General features: G+C 45.5%; 3 protein-coding genes across 3 annotated transcripts; 1 reads left to right on the top strand and 2 right to left on the bottom strand.

Moving 5' to 3' along the window:
- Positions 1-9,079: 9,079 nt before the first annotated feature.
- GLAREA_00768 (uncharacterized protein) lies at positions 9,080-9,835 on the bottom strand (the record flags this gene model as incomplete). The annotated part of the gene is made up of 2 exons (XM_008085526.1): positions 9,080-9,380; positions 9,444-9,835. 2 exons carry the CDS (start codon positions 9,833-9,835, stop codon positions 9,080-9,082), a joined length of 693 nt encoding a protein of 230 aa, XP_008083717.1.
- Positions 9,836-10,274: 439 nt separating this feature from the next.
- GLAREA_00767 (uncharacterized protein) lies at positions 10,275-11,953 on the top strand (the record flags this gene model as incomplete). Its single annotated transcript, XM_008085525.1, has 3 exons — positions 10,275-10,359; positions 10,413-10,651; positions 10,700-11,953. 3 exons carry the CDS (start codon positions 10,275-10,277, stop codon positions 11,951-11,953), a joined length of 1,578 nt encoding a protein of 525 aa, XP_008083716.1.
- Positions 11,954-13,138: 1,185 nt separating this feature from the next.
- On the bottom strand, positions 13,139-13,915 carry GLAREA_00766 (RING/U-box; the record flags this gene model as incomplete). The annotated part of the gene is made up of 1 exon (XM_008085524.1): positions 13,139-13,915. One exon carries the CDS (start codon positions 13,913-13,915, stop codon positions 13,139-13,141), a length of 777 nt encoding a protein of 258 aa, XP_008083715.1.
- Between the last annotated feature and the right edge of the window lie 2,527 nt (positions 13,916-16,442).

Genomic DNA, 16,442 nt, shown 5'->3' with positions numbered 1-16,442 from the left:
TCATGTTCCTTTTGACTCTCAAAAGTTACACTCTTCGCCATCTCATTGTTGATAAAAATGGCTATTGCCGAGTGAGAAAATGTAGCTGATGTGATCCTGAATAAAAAATAGAAAGAATTATAAGCCTTGTAGTGAGGTAGAAGGAACAACGCATTTTGTAGAAGGTAAAACTTTTAGGAGATATCAATTTCGCTACTGACCTTCAGACGCCACCACACCTGGTTTCTGGGATTCTTTCTTGACACAGTCAGCACTTATATCTTGTCTTTTCTACAACCTAATCAGTATCCTGACCAGAAATTGTGCAATGAAACTGTACACAGAGCAATATGAGTTCATTTCATGGGTGGAAACGCCATATCCGAAGCTATGCCTGATAATGCACACAAAATAATTCTTATACACACTAAAAACCGACCGTGGTTATGCTGATAATCATCATAGTATCGTGGTCGTTATAAAAGCGGAGTTGGTATAAACAGCCATCGAGTTCATAATCACTTGCCGAAATATCTAACATTAGTTTAGAAATGAGAAATGCAAAGAAACTCTGTACCTAGTTCGGGTTTCCAATAGGGGTAGATGCCTGACTGTAGATTATATAAGGCTTTATTGACGGAAGCGTCAAAAGTGATTATATGGAAACAAAACGATATTAACATGGTCAGTATCGTCATCTAGTACTCACTAATATCAAATCGACTGTTTTTAATCATTAAGAATGACTTAAACATTATAACAAAACAATAAAATCAGATTGTCGCTTATAGAGACCTTCCTCCTGAAAGAAGAGGGTCCAAAGTCTAGGAGGTGAAGCAAAAATCAAAAATTTGTTTTATAGTGTTGCGGGTACTTTACTCACAGACTATCGACACATAACTTTCCTTTAGCTTGCTTCTTACCTAGTAGAGAGAAAACAGTCAAAACATTATGATATTTGACTCATCGCCACGTAGTTTTGAATAGCTCGAAAGCACTACCACTAAGTGATAAGTCGGAGCAATGTGGATGCCGGAAACAGAATTAGAATTAGCAATAGGATCATTGCAGTACTTCATGCCATTTAACTTCATTTAATTTGTATGAGCCTTGCGTATGGAAGTGTTACGCACGAGGGATGTACGTGTGAAAGGGCTGAATGTGACCAGATTTAACCTCAGGTACAGGAATGACTGCCGAGAAAATGGGTGCTGAAAACTCCTGTATTCTCGTGGAAAAAGCTGATATAGAATGACACTACTTCAGAAATTGTAACATAGCTTTGAGTGCCACATGTTGTCTTGTGATTTGATCTGAAATTCTAAGGATGTTGCAATGTTTGAGGCTCTGGTGGTGTGCCGCATTATGCACAAGGAAAGGAGTAATGTTGGATTCATTGGAATGTTGGAATCCAAATGTTAGGTGACCATAGAAGCAGATGATAGAGCAAGCTACGACATAGTGGTTGGATCAAATGGGACAAGGAGTATTTCATTCAGGGCACTCGAGGCTACGATCCATCAATGCTCTTGTCCACATCCTCCGTCTTCACTTGAATCATTCTACACTACCCGATCAGAGTAGATTCTCCAACATCTATTTGATTAAAGAGTGGCGACAGACACTAGCATGTGATAAACTCGACAAAATTGAGGGGATGCTGATCAACTCTCAACCAATATAGGTTTTATGTAGTGTCACGCTCAATGAAGATATCATGCCAAAACAGATGGACGCATACCTCACAGGAAAAGAGAAACTCATCAGCAAATCTTTGTATACTGAGCATGAAGGTTCTTACACCTGCTTTCAAATCTCCTTGCTATGTAGTACTTGAAGGATGATTTACAATTTGAAAATCTGCTAATCATCGCTTTGCCTCAAGTGACACACGAAAACAGTTCGCCCGCCTTACGTCTAACAATTTGAAAGTGGTACGAACTTTACCTGCAGCCTTGCCGATAAAACTTTACCTACCTGTCGGTTATGCCGGTTCAATAGGCAAAGCTGATGTTGTCGAAGAATGTTGTACGACAGACGAGGCAGACTTCCCCGTATCACATGTTTAGTTGGGACTACCAACTCTGCGTAGTGACACAATGGAACATTCTCCTATGTCGCCATGTGGCTCAGTGTACGGCACTCGATTGCCCCGTGAGACTTCAAGGAGCAATAAACATCAAGAGTACGGGGTTGAGCGAATGTCTCGCTTAAATGCTGTACCACAGAATGCATCCCGCGATTAATGAGAAAGGTACTTGACAAGCGACAGCGTTTCAGTATACGGCGTCTCCCATATCTTCTTTGGTCTGGATCAGGACTCTTTGGGGCTGATGCCATGCATGAAATGCAATGATCACTGGACAAAACGGCCTCTCTACCAACAACATATGACGAGCAGCAAAGTTTAAATGCCAACATCCAACGGAGACAGCCTTGCCACATCGGCAATCCCGCAATGGTACCTTTCCGGACGATACTGATCTTCAGAGGCTTCAAGCCAACAGATAGCCGCCTCCTCGCACCAACGCGACCCGTCGAGGTTTGACAAGAAATAAAGTTCTTTGTCAGTGAAGATATATTGCTTTGTCAAGTGCCTAGTGAATACATGCATAGCGAGGAAGCCGATGCAACAGCCAACTCGAGATTCTACAGTCAACTCGTTAGCACGTGGTTTCTTGAAGAGGCAAATGGAATGCCCGATCAAACAGCTCTGATGGCTGTATTATGTTACCTTTATCTGCCTTCCAGAAGAGAAAGATAGCTCCCCCACAGAAAAAGCAAATGGGTGCCGGCCCAGCAAAGGAGACGTTACAGGATAAGGTTCATGTTCATGTTGTGTCACAACGACCCAGCTTCTACATCGCGATTTGAAGTGTGATATTCCCAGCAGGTCGGCGAGGTGCCCGCAAAACTCGTGATATTCAGGAAGGTCGTTCCTGGGGTTGTCGGAATATATTATTCCCCCCACCCATCCACACCTTCAAGAAGCGGACCCCTCCTTTGCACAAGACAAATTGCCTCATCAACAGCTTGCATACGCCCTTGCATAAAGCAACACACAGAAAACTCCCAGTTTTACCCCAACGCCACCAGCCTGAATGATCCAATGAAAAATCCTATCTAACTTCCCAATCAAGCACGCAAACCCGTATGTCGGGGTATCCAATCAGTTGCGACCAATATCATGGCGTCGGAAACGGCCCGTACTCGGTGCCTCTGGTTGCTTTTACGTGAGAGGCTGAAGAAGGCCGTTGAGAGGACGGATTAAATAGCTGGAATTGGCGTAGGGAGAACCTGTTGTGAGGTTTTGTGGTTGTGATTATGCAGGGCTTCTCCGCACGTTGCAACCGGAAGACATCCGTCAGAAGCAGAGAAGGAATTTCCAACCATCCAGACTTCTAGAAAGATGTCGACGTCCCTTCGACCGTTTTCCACAGAGTGTGACGCTGCGGACGTCGCTTCAATATAAAGTTCCGACGACTGCACTTAGGCTCGCGCCGGCGTGAAAGATAACGATAACTTAAAGTTGCGAACACAGACTGGACTGGAAATCCGGAGAATTTGGCACTGAGACAGAAGATCTGGGGGAGCAATAAAAATCTCAACGTTTGCGTCCAGACTCCTGGGGAATAATGGGCCATGATCTGGGCTGACAGCTCTTTTCCCTGATGGTTGTGTTTGCGAGGCGCATGAAAATAAATTGCAATATGGAGAAACACTATAAAGTACATGGCACTAGCGGCGAGCTGACAGGTCTAGGTGTAGCCAAGCGACCCAAAAGACGTTGTCAAACGGAGCACAAGATAGGCATCAGGTACAGTACAGTATGCTACTGTGACTCCAAAACTCCGGAAACTCCTCTGGCTCTGGAAAGTTTATGTACAGTAAGTAGCAGTAGCTTGCTGATACATAAGGATGAATCTGCAAGTCTACTGCATCGTCAGATTCTGAAACACGGGGCCAACGTGGTAGAATACTACGCGTTGTTCTTGCGAATACTACTCTAAATGCATGATACACCTCAGTCACATCGCAACAATAGCTTCTTTTTGAAGCTGCTTTGCGGCACGTTATTTCATAGTGAATTCAGCCTGGGAAAAATCGTCGATCAACAATTTCTGAAGAGTGGAATATTTTCCGGAATTCCTACCTTGCAATCAGTACAATACCTGAAGCAGTTAAGGAGATCCATCTTCTCGGAAGTGACTTGTGACGAACACGCAGTAGCTTTGTCACAGGAGGAACCTTGACGTGCAGACGTTGGGAAGGGATTTATATTTGGACCCACGCGGCGGCACGGTTTTCCATGGCGAAAGAAGTAAGTCAATCCGTTGATGGAGGTAGTGTACCATGGAATGCTTCCTTTGGGACGCTATCTTCTTTGTCCGCAAATGTTATTCACCCGTTCCGGCAGCATACGAGTTGCTCCATATCAAAAATACTTTAGCGCAGTTTAAGGACTTGATAGACTTCGAAATCCCGAATTCAAGTCGGTGTGATGGAAATGGCGCGAGCTCTCCAACCCAATTTTGAGATGGGGGGCCCTCTCCAAGAGATGTACAGTATGACATATGGTGCGTTGAAACGCTATCCAGACTTTTAAGAGGGTTGTTCGCGTTCCTGGCGCGTCTTACATGCGCGTATGCGCAGAATCTTACAAACAAGGATATGAGGATGTCAGACGGGAAGGATTCCCGTTCTGAGATACGGCCAATCTGAAGCCTGGCGTGCCTGGCCAGATATGAGATTCTCATCGTTAGCTTGCCATTGTGCTGTGCAAAGTAAGCTTGTTTACTCTTCTTCTCTAGGAACAAAACCCTGAGAGACGAACTCGACCCTCTGGCTGAGATCTTGTTGGTAATCCTAAGTATATTTAGCCGTTGCTGCCGGAAGTCTATTAGACGGGGTACCGTAACAACTGCCGTTGTGTGAAGTAGGTGCCGATTCGAAGATGTTGTAGAGTGTCAGCCATGCTTACTGCATAAGAGAGAAATTTTATATGATGCAAGCAGAACTGTGCACCGTGAGCTCATTCTACGAGTATGATCGAAAATGCGGGCTCTTGCGCTCTCCTCTGCACCGAATCTCTTTGCAACACAGCCGTTGTTCGGCAGCAAGCAAGCCGACGCGCTGAAGAACTCTCTCGAGTCTGAATTGGGCTACCGTTGGGTATCATTCCGAAAAGAAGCTAGAAGTTGGACATCGGGGTCAAAGGACAAGGCGACCCAGCTCCACGTATAGGCGAAGTGATGAACTCCTAATCCGGTAAACAGATGTGTGATTTTCTCGGAGTCAACAACGTTTTCAGAGATCGACGTTACCTAAAACTCCTTGTCCTGGAAATATTGTCAAGACCATTTAGCAATACGACATCACCAGGGTGTCTGTGGCCTTAGTCTGAGCGGGGATCGGGGATCGAAGAAGGCCAGGGAAGAAGGCTCGCTACCAAAGATATGAAATTTGAACTTTGGTCAGAGGTTCATTAGGATTTATGCAAAAGCCTAGCCATAAGCTCAGTATGTTATGACTTTCAGATATCGTTGTTGCGAATCCCGTTATTATTGAACAGGTCATGTTTTTTATAGTTCGAGAAGAGGGGCAGTACTTTGTAACACTAGTGGCTGTGGAGGGGCAGTCGGGGCGGTTTCAGAAAATTGTCGTACCACCTTGGGGGTCACTACTGTACTTCGTACAGTACAGTACTTGTTAGAACCTTGGCCGTTCAGCGGCACAAAAATACGTTCCTATCAATAATACAGTGGTCAGAAAGCTTTGGTCTACGAAGGTATTATTGATCTGTTGTGTATACTTTATGTATAAGTGAATATGCTGTAAGTCAAGTAAAGCGCATTGCTGAAAACCAAATAATAGTCCTTGGAATTCTCTACCACACGATACATCTTTGTAACTCAAGCTGGCACATGTTCTTTTATATTGGTGTTGGCAACCGGGTCGACCTGAAGCCGGAAGTACTTTGAATGTACACTATGCTATAACTGAGAATGGCAAAAGGGCTTGAAACATTTTCAACTGACTTGGTAATGATTGAGTGACTTGGGGGTGAAACATTCATCGTCCAGCTGTACAAGTTCCTTGAAAGATCCCAGTGACGTATTTTTTGACTTTTGGCGTCTGCAGATTCCATGTTTCGTACTTCTCGTCCCGGAAGATTTCATCTAGGAAAGCATTCCTTCGACATTACACGTGGTTGTCACGATAAACTTCGGCTATCTGAGTCTGTGTAGCATATGGTGTGCAGAAGGAATGGCACAGACGGCAGGAAGCCTGCCAAAGATTGGCGACGAACTTCGCCATAAAGCCCCCAAGTAGGTAGAAGTTCAGCCTGAAAACCTCAATTGTATTCTTTTGGGCATTCGCTGACCTATTTGGAGCGCAACTCTGGATCCTGGGGATGATTAAGATTGATTACTTGGAGCATTGGATTGAGAGGATCGCGAGCGATCAAACTTGACTGCTCTTTCAGCGCATGACCAACATTGCGGCCTGCTCATTGACCGGATTGTGAAGCGTGATATCCAATACCTGGTGTTATCACTCAACAATTGTGTATCGGATTTTGATAGGCTTCTTGTGTACCGTCGGCAGCCAACGAGGGGTCGTGACCCTATTTTCGCCTGCCGGATTATCGATTCTGAGGCAACGCCACTCGTAAGGAACATCACGAATTATCTTGAAGAAATACAGGAAGAAGGATTTTCTAGGAGAAAATCTCATCATGCCGGCAAGTACGGTTCACAATGAGCAAGGTGCTGAATGATCTTGAATGGACGTGCTTCAACGGCCTTTTTTTCGAGGTGACACCTCGACATAGCTGGGCTGGCTGATACAACCGATTTGTAACTCAGATATTGGTTGCGAATTTGTACAGGGTTTCACAGTTACAACATTATTTTCAGTGACCTATGAAAATTGGATAACTCCTTTACATGAAAGCTCATGATGGCAAGTGTAAATGCATTTATGGAGTCGTCAAGAGAAGTTGGCTTTTCCAGACGAGGATCCACCTAAATCAGCCTCTAGGAATGATATCCTCCGTAGCTGCTTATCAAGTTTTATCTGATCGCGACTAAAATGCCTCCGCTAGAAATGACACACCTAGTGACGAACCAATCAGTCTGTCATTCTTTGTTTTCAAATTCATTGAATTGTGGTTGGGTCGTCGCGGTTAGCCCTAGACTGCCATGCGCGTAACATCTTGACCCCATTCGATGAAGCTGTTGGACGGATTGACCAACCACTGTTAACGCTCCCGCTTTTCTGTCTGCAATTGTTATTTCACTCCCAATTTTATGGCTCAGATATGAATTATGAAGTGAAGCATGTTTCGCTTCAAGACGGTGTAAAGTGTAGGAAGTGAGGATGGTTAACATGTTGGATATGGAAAGCTGAATTATGACTGTGTGGCTTCCTTCCACGACCTAAATTTCAGCATGGGATTTGCAATTAGGTTCAGGAGTTCGATAGCAAGATAATCCTGTGTGGGCCAACCGAAAAGTGCTAGATGGTTTTCGGAACTCGGGTCCTTTACAGTACGATATACGAAGGAGTGGACAGAGGTATATCTGGTGCAAACCCAATCATTAGTATACTGCAAAGCTCGCCGGAAAGCAAGCAGGTGCAGATAACCCAAGTGTACAGTACAGTAAGTACAGTAGAGCAGACTTAATCCTGGATCTTTGAAGCACACTGCTGTTGTTGCAGTAGCTCCAGGGGATTTAATATTCTAGCGCGTTGATTCGGAAAGGATTAATGGCTCAAATGTTTCCGAGTGGTGGGGTTATCAACTATGGAGCGACTCCACGGTTCTGAAAGGTGGGTGTCACTGGTCAGGAACCGTGCCTGTTTGTCCCATTTATTCCACTGTAATTGCCATTATTTGGCCGTGAAAGCACACTCAACCTTAAACCTGAGCACTCTTTATGTTTGAGGTACGATCTTGCTGCAAACTAAAGCTGTCCGGCCTAAGCTGACGAGGCAAACTGTATCTGCACCTATGTAAGTGACCAAAAGAAGGGGTCCTCAAGACTAGAGGTCGCTTGCTAGGCATGTCTTGGTTCACAGGACGGCAGGAGTCGCTACGGAGAAATAATAATAGGTGTCTTTGCGATATGCAGGTCCTCCAAACCACCCACGCCAGAGTGGCTTCCGGTAAGGACCGTTGACATTGTCACACACGTTATGCAGTGAATTGGTCGTACCTAGTCAGATACATAATTGTGTTGTTGTACAACATAATTGGAACGTCCAGCGGGGATTTCCACGGCTGCCAGGCAGATCTTTCAATAAAGAACCTGAGCAAGCTCAAAGTCCCTCCTGGATAGGCCCTAAGGCTAGAAGAGGATGGTCTTAGGGCAAGAACAGCCTGGAGCCGACTTGACCGTCAACGATCAGCAACCGGGCTCGCTGGTCTCCCAGGGTCGCGATGACGGCGTCGTTTTTGGAAGCATGGCTCCCGTCCAGAGCCAGCCCCTTTCTGAACTCGGTTAGCAAGCCACTCGCTAAAACAAGACCGAAGAACCTTCTCTGCTTCTCTCGCTGGTAGCGTGCATCGTGCAGCACTGCAGACTCTGCTCACGTCAAAAAAAGACGCATGTTATTCTTGCTTTTGTCTGATGATTTTGCTTCGTTCTGCTCTTGGGATGTTTCTCATCCTATGGGCAGATGATACGGTAGGCAGTCGTCATTCTTGCCTTCGGCATTTCCTTCAGGATCGTTGAAGCCTGAGAAGTTGGAGGAGCAGCGTGCTAGCTGTCGTTGTACGACAATTCGTAAGACAGTCTTCGAAAGATGTAAAACCCGCACAATGTGCATACTGCTCTTTACAGCTGCCACGCGAGGCCCGTAATAGTCGACAATGATTGACAATATGACGATCATACTTTTCACGATGTTATTAGGTGCAGTGCAGTACACCGACTAAGGCGCGCGTGTACTGTAGATGTGTTTAGTTACTGTCATCGCCTAAGTGCCCTTTCCGGCGCTTTAGTCACTGAACGGGTGTCCTTTCGGGACCGCTTTTTACAAGTGCTTTCTGGCCAACATGAGTGCTCATATACGCGAGTACAGCTCTGATGAGTTAGTTCTTTAGCGACTTGCCTTTCCCTTTGCCTCTGTAGCTCTTGGAGTACTCGAGTACTGTGCTCCATCTTGTGCTCGCCTCGTCCAGCCGTGCTGGCCTTTTGATATGCTGTGCCTTGGGGCCAGTGCCAATCTCTCGCCCGCGGCGAGTTGGCGCGCTGAAGCTGCCTTCTCCAAAGGCACCAAGCTCCGAACGTCTGTGGATCGCGACCCTGTCTCGCTCCCCAATCAACGCGGCGATCGGACCCGGTAAGCTCGACTTTCCATGACAGGCATCCTGCCCACCCCCTACAACCCCCCTACGACATCTTAGGGCACCCTGGGCCTCTGCCCTTGCCGGCCGGCTCAGTGGACTCATCTACGCGTATGCTGGGAACAGGCCCCTGAAGCCTGGCTGCGTGGAAACCACCTCGCCATATCCACTGGCGTGCACGTCGAAAGTATCCTCGTTTAACCAGCACGACCTATAGCATCCTCTTTTCAGTCGTCTTTCCATTCCCAATGTGTAAATGGCTAAACTTCCTCCGCAAGATCCACTGCCCTCTGCATCAGGTCGGACCATGAGAGGCCCAGCCGCTTGGCTTTTAACCCAGATCCCCTGCTCTTGCGGGCCCCTGACCCAAGTGGCCTGCCACTCACCTCTCCTTGCCACTAGACGAGGGCCGTCCCTTATGCTGTCCCAAAGTGGCTTTTCCCCAGCAATATCTCTTATGCAGTACCTCTTCCTACTGGCCCTGGGTGATAACAGTCCCATTTTTGTGTAGGACGCTCATTTATTATCTCACTCTTCCCCTCGACTTCTGCATTCGTACTTCTTTTCGGTCCATTCTCGTCATACACTCATTGATCGTATACTCACTCATTCAGACGGAAGCCAACCCTCTACCATCTCACTCACGCCATGACTTCAAGGAACTAACCTCCACAATCTCGAAAGGCTGGTCAGAAACACCCGGTACCGAAACGAACCGTCGAGCCCAAACAAACGTGCGGGGACTAGTACGAACTTCCCGGATACAGCACTGAAACACAATTCAGCGAGTGATTAAAACTTTTGCGAGCTGCTCCCGGAATACAGAGTTGTTCGCGTCGAGACGGTTGTTGTGATCATATAGGAACTGGAGTTCGCAGCTTCGTAGTCGGCTATTCTACAAGAACTCGAGTCGACACGAAATAGGAAAAGTTTAGACGCGATGGCCGCCAACGGAACTGCAGTAGGACAGGGTGCTTGCCCAGGACCATTTCTTCAAGAGGACCTTTTCAGCACAAGTGGTGGATGTGAGTGGAAACAACTTCTGTTTGTTTGACGTTCTCTCACTGACAATGTCTAGTCGTAAATGGTAGATTCTGCTCGGATCTGCTAGGTCCTTCCTGCTGCTTACCATGCCCACAAACGGAGTGGCTGTATCCGGACAACTTTCAAACCATCACATTAGCAGCAAACTGGATCAATGTGCTCTCTTTAGTTTGCATAGCCTTCCTTCTATTGTCGTTCGCGGTTCTACCAGTTGGCAAAACTCACCGTCATTATCTGAGCGTATGCCTAGCTATTGGAGTCACGTTCATGAGTGTAAGTGCTCTATCAACCTTTATTAGATCAATGCTTATTCGCAAGTAGCTTGGGTTCATCATTCCCTTAGGAGCGAAACCAAAGCAGTGCTACGATGCCATCACGCCGAATGACATGGGTTCAAATACTTCATGTGCTCTTTCCGGCGCTTTCTTGATTGCAGGTGGATGGGCGGCCGTGATATGGGTATTCTTACGCGCAATTGCACTGCACTTGCAAATTTGCTGGCAGATAGTCATTGGGAAGACTTTCATGTGGGGTGCACTTGCAACTGGGTGGGGAGTACCTGCAATAGGTGTGACTCTTGCGCTGGTTTTCAGCGGTGTCTCCTTCCGATTTGGCGACACTTGCCATATTAACCACAAGAACAGTCTTGCTGTTCTCTGGATACCTTTGCTGGTATTCGCAGGCATTACTGTCATCACACAGTTCGCAACGTTTGGTTATTGCATCAAGGTCTATCTCGCCTCCCTTGTCGACGACTCGACCACGACAGAAAACTCTGGTTTGCCGTCTTACACGAGCAGTGTACGAGGAACGATTTCGCCTAAACAGGCCTACCGAAGAGTAAAGCGTGTTATGGAATTGCAGTGGAGAGGCATTGTCGTTGTCCTTCTTATTGTCACCGACGTGATCTTTTTCGCCATCATTTTCGTCTTCATGGACGACATCGCGACGAACATGGTCAAAAATCCTACCAAATCGACAGCATGGCTCGGCTGTCTTATCCAAACTAATGGCAACAAGAATAAATGTCTTAGTCTCGCTCAACACATTGTCGTTAACCAAGCGACCGTCATGGCTGTACTTCTCCTCCTCTCCGTAAATGGCGTCTGGGTTCTTTGCCTCCTGGGCCGCTTTTCTATGTTCACAGGCTGGTATGAACTCATCCGCCATCGCGTCAAGCCTAACACCGAGTTTGTATCTGCCGATGCGCACGCATACAAAGACCCCAGCTCTTATGAGATGCTTGGACGGGAACGCGACAACGGCAACGGCGATAGCAAAACGCCAGAACCCTTCATGGCTACATCAAACGTAGTCACACCACTCTCGCCGGTTGCTAAAAGCGGTCGCGAGACTCCGGATTACTTTGGACGGGAAGCTCGATACAAGTCGCCTTCGCGGTCCTTCTCAAGTCCAAAACCACCTCCTGGACACGTATCACCCAACATACAATGGGAACCCCAACTCAGCACACAAAGAGCTGGGACTGGAATCAACGAGTGGGATGGTGCGAACACACACGCACAGTCCACATATTATACTGGCATGGACCCGTTGGCTATGAATAAGATCTAGTCTGACGTGCCTTTGCTATCTTTATTTCTTTGTCTTGCGCTTTAGCGTTTCTTTCTCATGTTTATATATGCGTTCTAGATATGATGGTGTTGTACCATCTCTTGTAACACCGGATGGTGTTGAGGCTGTATGTTGTCTGTCTGCCTTACAGAAGGGCTTTTGTCATGATGGTGTGAGGATTAGATGTTGTAGAAAAGCTTTGGGGTGTTGGATATCATCTGTGCACTACAAGATTACGAGCTCAGGCTCAGGCTTTGAATCCTGTTCCTCAGTTGGGGACAAAGTTTCACATTATAGCATTGCGATCTCAAAAGCATGTTTGGGAGATGTCATACTTGGAGTATACATGGCGGCATAGGAAAATGGGCTGTGTCATTAACGACCTTACTGGCGCTGGACGATAGATATAATTGTCATTCAATAAATATAAAAAACAAAATAAATCAAAAAATTAAAAACAAAAGCTTCCTCTGGTTCACACTGTGCTCATCTGTATTCTTCATCTCCCTATCTTGACTACTGTGTGTCCCCACTGACCAACTTGCCCAAGCAAAAATAAACAGCAAAAGCTGACTGCAACATCTCAAGAAGTTGTCCTAATCTCTAAACAGGTTACCCCGTTTGCTTTGTTAGGATGGAATTCAACAGCCTAGTGAGTTTAAGTCACAGAGTCTACGGGTATATTCCCGATATTTATCTACGATAAATTTCTTTTCTTCTTAGTCTTTTTTTTTCTTTTGGCTATTTTGCGAGAATTTGAGCTTAACGAGCGACAACTGCTCAACACTCATTTCTTTGTTTTGGAGAAATATTGGTAAGAGTTTGATTCCACATGAAGCTGGAATTTGTGATTGGTTATTAGAAATTTGCTTTTTGTAATTTATAAGGTATGAAAGGTGGTTTGGTGAATAGTGGAGCCTGCGATTAGTTTGGGTTCTGTGAATGACTCTTCGGTCTTTTCATTGTTCAATTTTCTTTCGGATCAAATTGCTGAGATTCGGATTGCATGTTGATTGGGAGGCTTTCTAGATTCGCGCCATTTTTATTCACCGTTATCAAATTTTCTACATGTCAAACATACCACTCAATGATCAAGTTGGACGGTATCACAGAACCGGAGTGGAGACTTTGATGAATACTTAAGTGGGTAGAATTTCATTATATAGACTTAACAACTACGTCAGATCAATCAGACTCTTCCATGTTTCGTAACACATCAGGAATGAGAAGCTCAACCCACGCTGGCGTCTCAGGGTGTTTAACCTGGATTTGCTGTTGCTCCCAAGGCCAATCAATAGTTCGGCCGCCCTTAACTCGTCGTCTACACGTCGGACAACTAACATACGTATGGCCATCTGTTCGCAGTATCGAGGTTCTCCATTCTTTGATACATTCAAAGCCAAACTTATGTCCTCGGCGCTTGCCCGCGCAACGCAGCTCTATCGGGTTATTGCATTTCTGATCACCGTCGCCAAATTCCATGTGGCAGATTGGGCAAATGTCGTCTTCTTCGATTTGTGACAGCGAGAGTGTCTTGTAAGGTAGACTGCGATAGTGATCTCTGGTGATCAGGTTGTACTCAAGAAGTTTCTTGATCAGGGTTATCACAGTGTCCATCACCAACAAATCGTCTATAGTGTTGAACAACCCTCGTCTGTGTGCATGAGTTGCGGGGTATTGCGTTGACGGATCTAGGAAAGCTTTGTCGAAGGGGTGGGGTTCACGGACGGGCTCCCAGCGATCGATGTTCTTTTCGAAGATATAAACCATCTGAATCATTTTTATGACCCTCAACAAGCTGACGCATACATTTTCACTCAGGTAAACCTTTGCCTGTTCCCTTGTTGCCTTCTCAGATTTCGTGTAGTCGACGGTCGAGTGTCGATAGATGACCTGTTCAACGCCAGTCATCACTTTCTCGCTTGTCAACTCTCCAAATCCAGGAACCATGGGTACTTTCATATTGACGGCACTGACTAGGCACTGAAAGCAGCAGTATGTTAGCTTTATAGTATGCCTGAGATGGAAATTGATTCGATAATCTCTGTTGTTGACCACAGTGAAATTGGGATCAAGCACGCGTTCTATGTGGTGACATGTATATTCAAAACGGTAGAACTTGCGCATTTTCGGAGAGTTTTTCAAGGTAGCGAGCATAAACACTGCGTTCGGCATGATTTTGGCTTTACTATTGGCTGTCTTTGAAAAATTAGGAAAGCTGGCAGGTTGTCTAATTCGACTGAAAGTTTTCGATCGTATATGTACGGCTGTTGTTCTCTTTGTTCAGCTGTGATTGAAATTTCCAGAACAGTCAACGAGCTTGCGAATTCATCTGCACTCTTTAACTGTTCCAGAAAAACAGAATGAACACTACGCAGATTCTAATCATGGTCGTTAGCATTACTTGGACTGTCTCGCTGCCAGAGGTGGTTCTCATGGCTTACCCTGACTCTTTGAATTGCTGACAACCTCTGGTCAATTATGACCAGTTCACAGATATCCGCATAAAAGTCGCATGTTGATTTCTCAAGAGAAAAGATCCTCGTTTTCTTTTGGGGATATAGAAGAATCAGCCATCAAAGACTGCTGTCAAATGAATGATTAACTTGCCGACCTCGGGTACACACTGGTAATGGTGAGGTGTGTTTAGTCTTGAAAGCAGCATTTGACATCAAGTTTTCCTGTCTCAATGGTATGTCATTTACGTGCTTAAATTATTTAAGACAGTATCTCAAATGACTCAACACGCTCAACAAAGCTCGACATTGAAGATATACGCTAAACCACACAACAAGAATGCAAATTGAAAAAGATAAGTGTTGTTTATTCAAGATTGACGTTCACCTTGTTAAGTTTGAAGTACACTTGGCTCTTCTATTTTGTTACCTAAGCTTTTTCTCATTATCACTAACTGACGCTACTTTTTATTCAATCCTCAAATGTAAAATCTTAACGAATTTCCATTGCTAAACATGACTGAGTTCAAACCGACCTACCTCGCTCACGTCCACATACATTATTTCCTCCTAACACCCAGCTACCAATTTATCCTCGACCAAATTTCCAGCACTGCAGGAATGAGCATCGACTTTAGCCACGATGGCGTTGGCAAAATAAAAGTTGGTTCAAGAGGAGTATCTGCGTCCGGCCAATAGTACCCACCGTCAGTGTAAAAGAGCGCCGTACAGAATGGACAAGTCAAAATCGCAGCTGTTCCGTAGCCCTCCTCAGATTTCATTCAGTGTAGCTCGCACGCCCAATTCAAGATACAGCTTTTGCCAAATATATGCCTACAAGGCAGTTGTACCGGGTTTGGCAGCCAGTTGAGCTAGCCTTCTGTGGTAGCGAGCAGATTGAACACCTACGACGATAGTCGCTGAGATCAGACAGTGCCACTGGGACGTATAGACATCGTGACCTGTCCAATATCAAGGCGGCGTTTCGATCGACAACATCGCACAGGAATCGAGTTGTTCGTAGCAAGTTCTGTGTTTGCTCATCTCGGTATGCTGGATTGAACCGAACTCTTAGCTCAAGTTTCTTCAGCAAATATGTCGATTCCAAAATCCCTAGCAGTGTCGTTGCTATGTCGTGATATTTTTTTGGATGTCTCCACGAAGCTGAGGTCAAGGTTGTAATTGTCCCTATTTTTGAAGTAAGAAGCAGAGGTGAAGTTTTCGCAAACCTGCGTCGCAACTCTGACTGTTTCGTCGCTTGGCTTTTTAAAGTGAGCAGTAGGGTGTACCGATCTGCCAGCTTTATTTACGGATAGGAGACAGGAAGCACAAAGAGGATCCATTTCAACCGTAATGACTTTGCTGGCGGGTAAGCTTGTGTACCACCAGATGCGGACAGTATTACCTACCAGCATGGTGCAGATATGACCACAGGCTGAGCGTAGTGTATATTGGCGATGAAGATAACTGACTTGGTGATCTAAAAATTCATCTGGAAAAGCATAATAGAGTCGAATCTGTGATGTATCCATTTTGAGAACTTTTAGGTAGCTGTTGCCAGAAAGAGAGATTTTTCGGAGCGAAGAAGAAATAGTTGGGAAAATGGAAGAAGGGATGAAGTGTGTAAAGTAAAGGAAGAAGGAAGTTGGAAAAACCTATGATATTACAACGAGCCGATGGAAATCAAAGAACAACAAAGTGCTTCGAAGAACAATCATATCATACAATCACATCCACTGTATAAAACCACGAACAAGCTTTGGTTATCCATCACAGTAAGGAGGTCAAGCGATTTCCTGACCAGAATAGATCATCTAACCACCTCGTAGTATGACATTGTACCCAGCCAAAGGTAAAAGCTTGTTAGGCAGGTATCACTCTTCATGTAGTTCAAGTCATCCATAACATACTGATTCCTCTCGAGGGCTTGCAAGGATACTACTCGTGATTTGAAATGTAAGTGTTCATCTCGATTTTCAAGTCCCGTATGTACCATGTCGGAACTTGGAATAACGTAACTCAGAGCAGCCCTT

This window comes from Glarea lozoyensis (genome assembly GCF_000409485.1).
Source record: "Glarea lozoyensis ATCC 20868 chromosome Unknown GLAREA3, whole genome shotgun sequence".
In the NCBI taxonomy this organism is placed as follows: Eukaryota; Fungi; Ascomycota; class Leotiomycetes; order Helotiales; family Helotiaceae; genus Glarea; species Glarea lozoyensis.
Note: the sequence above shows the minus strand (reverse complement) of the source record. Positions and strands in the feature narration are given on the sequence as shown.